The sequence below is a fragment of the Echinops telfairi genome, unplaced genomic scaffold, assembly GCF_000313985.2.
Source record: "Echinops telfairi isolate 266 unplaced genomic scaffold, ASM31398v2 ScPeMD7_18;HRSCAF=68, whole genome shotgun sequence".
Lineage (NCBI taxonomy): Eukaryota > Metazoa > Chordata > Mammalia > Afrosoricida > Tenrecidae > Echinops > Echinops telfairi.
Genome location: NW_022103915.1, coordinates 29,759,028 through 29,761,261, shown reverse-complemented (window position 1 = coordinate 29,761,261; position 2,234 = coordinate 29,759,028). Strand labels below are relative to the sequence as shown.

The window sequence follows — 2,234 nt, the reverse complement described above, 5'->3', positions numbered from 1 at the left end:
TGGTTCTCAACCTTCCTAATGCTGCAACCCTTTAATACAGTTCCTCATGTTGTGGTGAACCCCCCCCCAATCATAAAATTATTTTCGTTGCTACTTCATTGCTGTAATTTTGCTACTGTTATGAATGGAACAACCCCTGTGAAAGGGTCGTTCAACCCCCCAAAGGGGTCACGACCCACAGGTTGAGAAGTGCTGGTATACGCTTTAGTAAGGGGAAATAATTTTTAAGAGGGGAAGGGCAGTGTGCCACACCCCCAGCTATTTATAAGGCTCTTGCTGAACTCATGAAGGCAGAGGAGGATATGTTAATCCTGTGGTTCAATTGCTGAATATGAGGGTAGTTGGCGTCCATGCTTGCCAGAGCCTACAATGTTTTAAGGGTCTTAAACCGTGAGCCTCTGCTTTTAGGTTTGACCCAGATTTTAGGCAATCCGCCACGTAACTCCAGACTTCCCTAAAAGCAAGCCTCTCCTTTTGGTGCATATTCGATTGAGTACATAAAAATCAAATAAGCAGCTTTTCGCGCCCGTCGAGCATAGAGCCTGTGTTTGCAAAGGTCTTGATCTTTTGCAGCAGCTGGGAGCACAGTCTCGGAACCCCCCAGGGGCAGTTCCACTCCTTCCCATGGGGTCTCTTATTAGTCAGAATTGACTGGATGGCAGTGCGTGTGTGAGTGAGTGAGCGAGAGATGGTAAACTTCTAAAGGTTGGGCACCATTAGATTTCAATTCATTCCCATTACTTAGAAGATAGCTATAATCAACAAGCAGACCCCGACGTTGCGTTTTAGGTCGGTTGGTTTTCTTGCAGGAATCTGTGCCACCCAAATTGTTTGATGTGGAGAATCCACAGGAAAGGTCTCTGAGGCCCCCTTCTGCTGACTGCATGACAAACTCCAAAGGAAATGCCAGTTGTGATGGCCCGGGACCTGGAGGAAACAGCATCATCCTCAGAGGACGAGGAGGTGGTAAGCCCAGAGTAAGTACCAGCAGGCTTGCTTTGGGTCCCTTTCATGGGTAAACTCTTCTATCCGGTATCTTGCCTTTGATGTTGTTTGACTCGGCTTTTAGCTTCGGTCCATGGATCTCATTCAAAATCTGATTTGTTCGCTGTCAGCTATCAGAAGCGAGATAAGGCTGTTTCTGGGCTCATGAGTGAACCAAGGTTTGCCTGGGTGGTGCAGTGGCTATGTGTTGGGCTGCTAACCACAAGGTCAGCGTTTCGAACCTCCTGTTCTGAGGGAGAAAGATGAGGCTTTCTGCTCCCTTCAAAATGTACTGCCTCAGAACACCCCCCCCCTCCCCCCGTGCGGGGGCAGTTCTATAGTTCTACTCCGCCTTAGAGGGTCACTTTGAGTCTGCAATGACTCCATGGCAGTGAAGGTTTTTAAAAACTTTTTTCAGTTGTGTTTTTGTTAGTTGCTGTGAAGTCAGTTTCAACTCCTCCTGGCTCCATGTGTCCTTTCCAACTCCTGTGGGCTACACAGCATAACAGAGTAGAATTCTCAGTAGGGTTTTCTGGGCTATAATCTTAAAGGAAGCAGCTCACCAGGCCTTCTCTTCTGTGGTACAGCTGGATGAGTTTGAACTGCCAGCCTGTAGGTTAGCAATGAGAGCAACCCGTTTGTGCTAGCTTGGGAGCTTAAATATACACCAGTAGTAGCTCTTGTTAAACTCTCCATCAAAGCTCCTCAGAGGGGAGATTTAAAAATATCATGCATCGGAAGGCTCCACATTCTGTGCCATTTGGCTGTGTTATGCCGAATTTTTCAAAAGCCTTTCTAGTGATAGCGTAGCATAAAGAGGTCAGATAGTTTACCAGGGCATTGTGGGAAGGGCACTGTGATTCTATTGCCCGTGCTGTGTTTATTGACTCTCCTTGCTTTCCTGATTTCTTTTAGTTCAGGGTAAAATGTCTTGATTTTTGGATGGGCATGATTAAAATGGATAGTGATAAGTACACCTTTCGTAGAGGGGAAGGGCTTTAATAAATACGGCCTCTTCTTCAATTGAAGAGGTAACTGTTGACACTTCATGAGGCTTAGTCTTACAAATCTCAAGAAACTTCTTTGACAAATGATAGCTGGAGATTCAGACCAAGTTGTCCTCGATTTCGAAACCCCTTGCTATCTATATATTTTATGTTTAAAATTTTTTTTAAAGATCACTTTATTGGGGGTTCTTACATCTTGTGTTACAATCCACACATCAATTGTATCAGACATATTTGTACATA

The 2,234-nt window shown here is 45.2% G+C and overlaps 1 protein-coding gene across 1 annotated transcript in view; it reads left to right on the top strand.

The window, feature by feature from the left end:
* Positions 1 to 815: 815 nt before the first annotated feature.
* The window catches only part of TTLL5 (tubulin tyrosine ligase like 5), a 279,763-nt gene continuing 278,344 nt past the window's right edge, over positions 816 to 2,234 (top strand). The window contains exon 1 of the mRNA XM_045288172.1: positions 816 to 977. Within this exon, the coding sequence (XP_045144107.1) occupies positions 904 to 977 (74 nt within the window). The 5' untranslated portion in view covers positions 816 to 903. The remainder of the gene's footprint in view (positions 978 to 2,234) is intronic.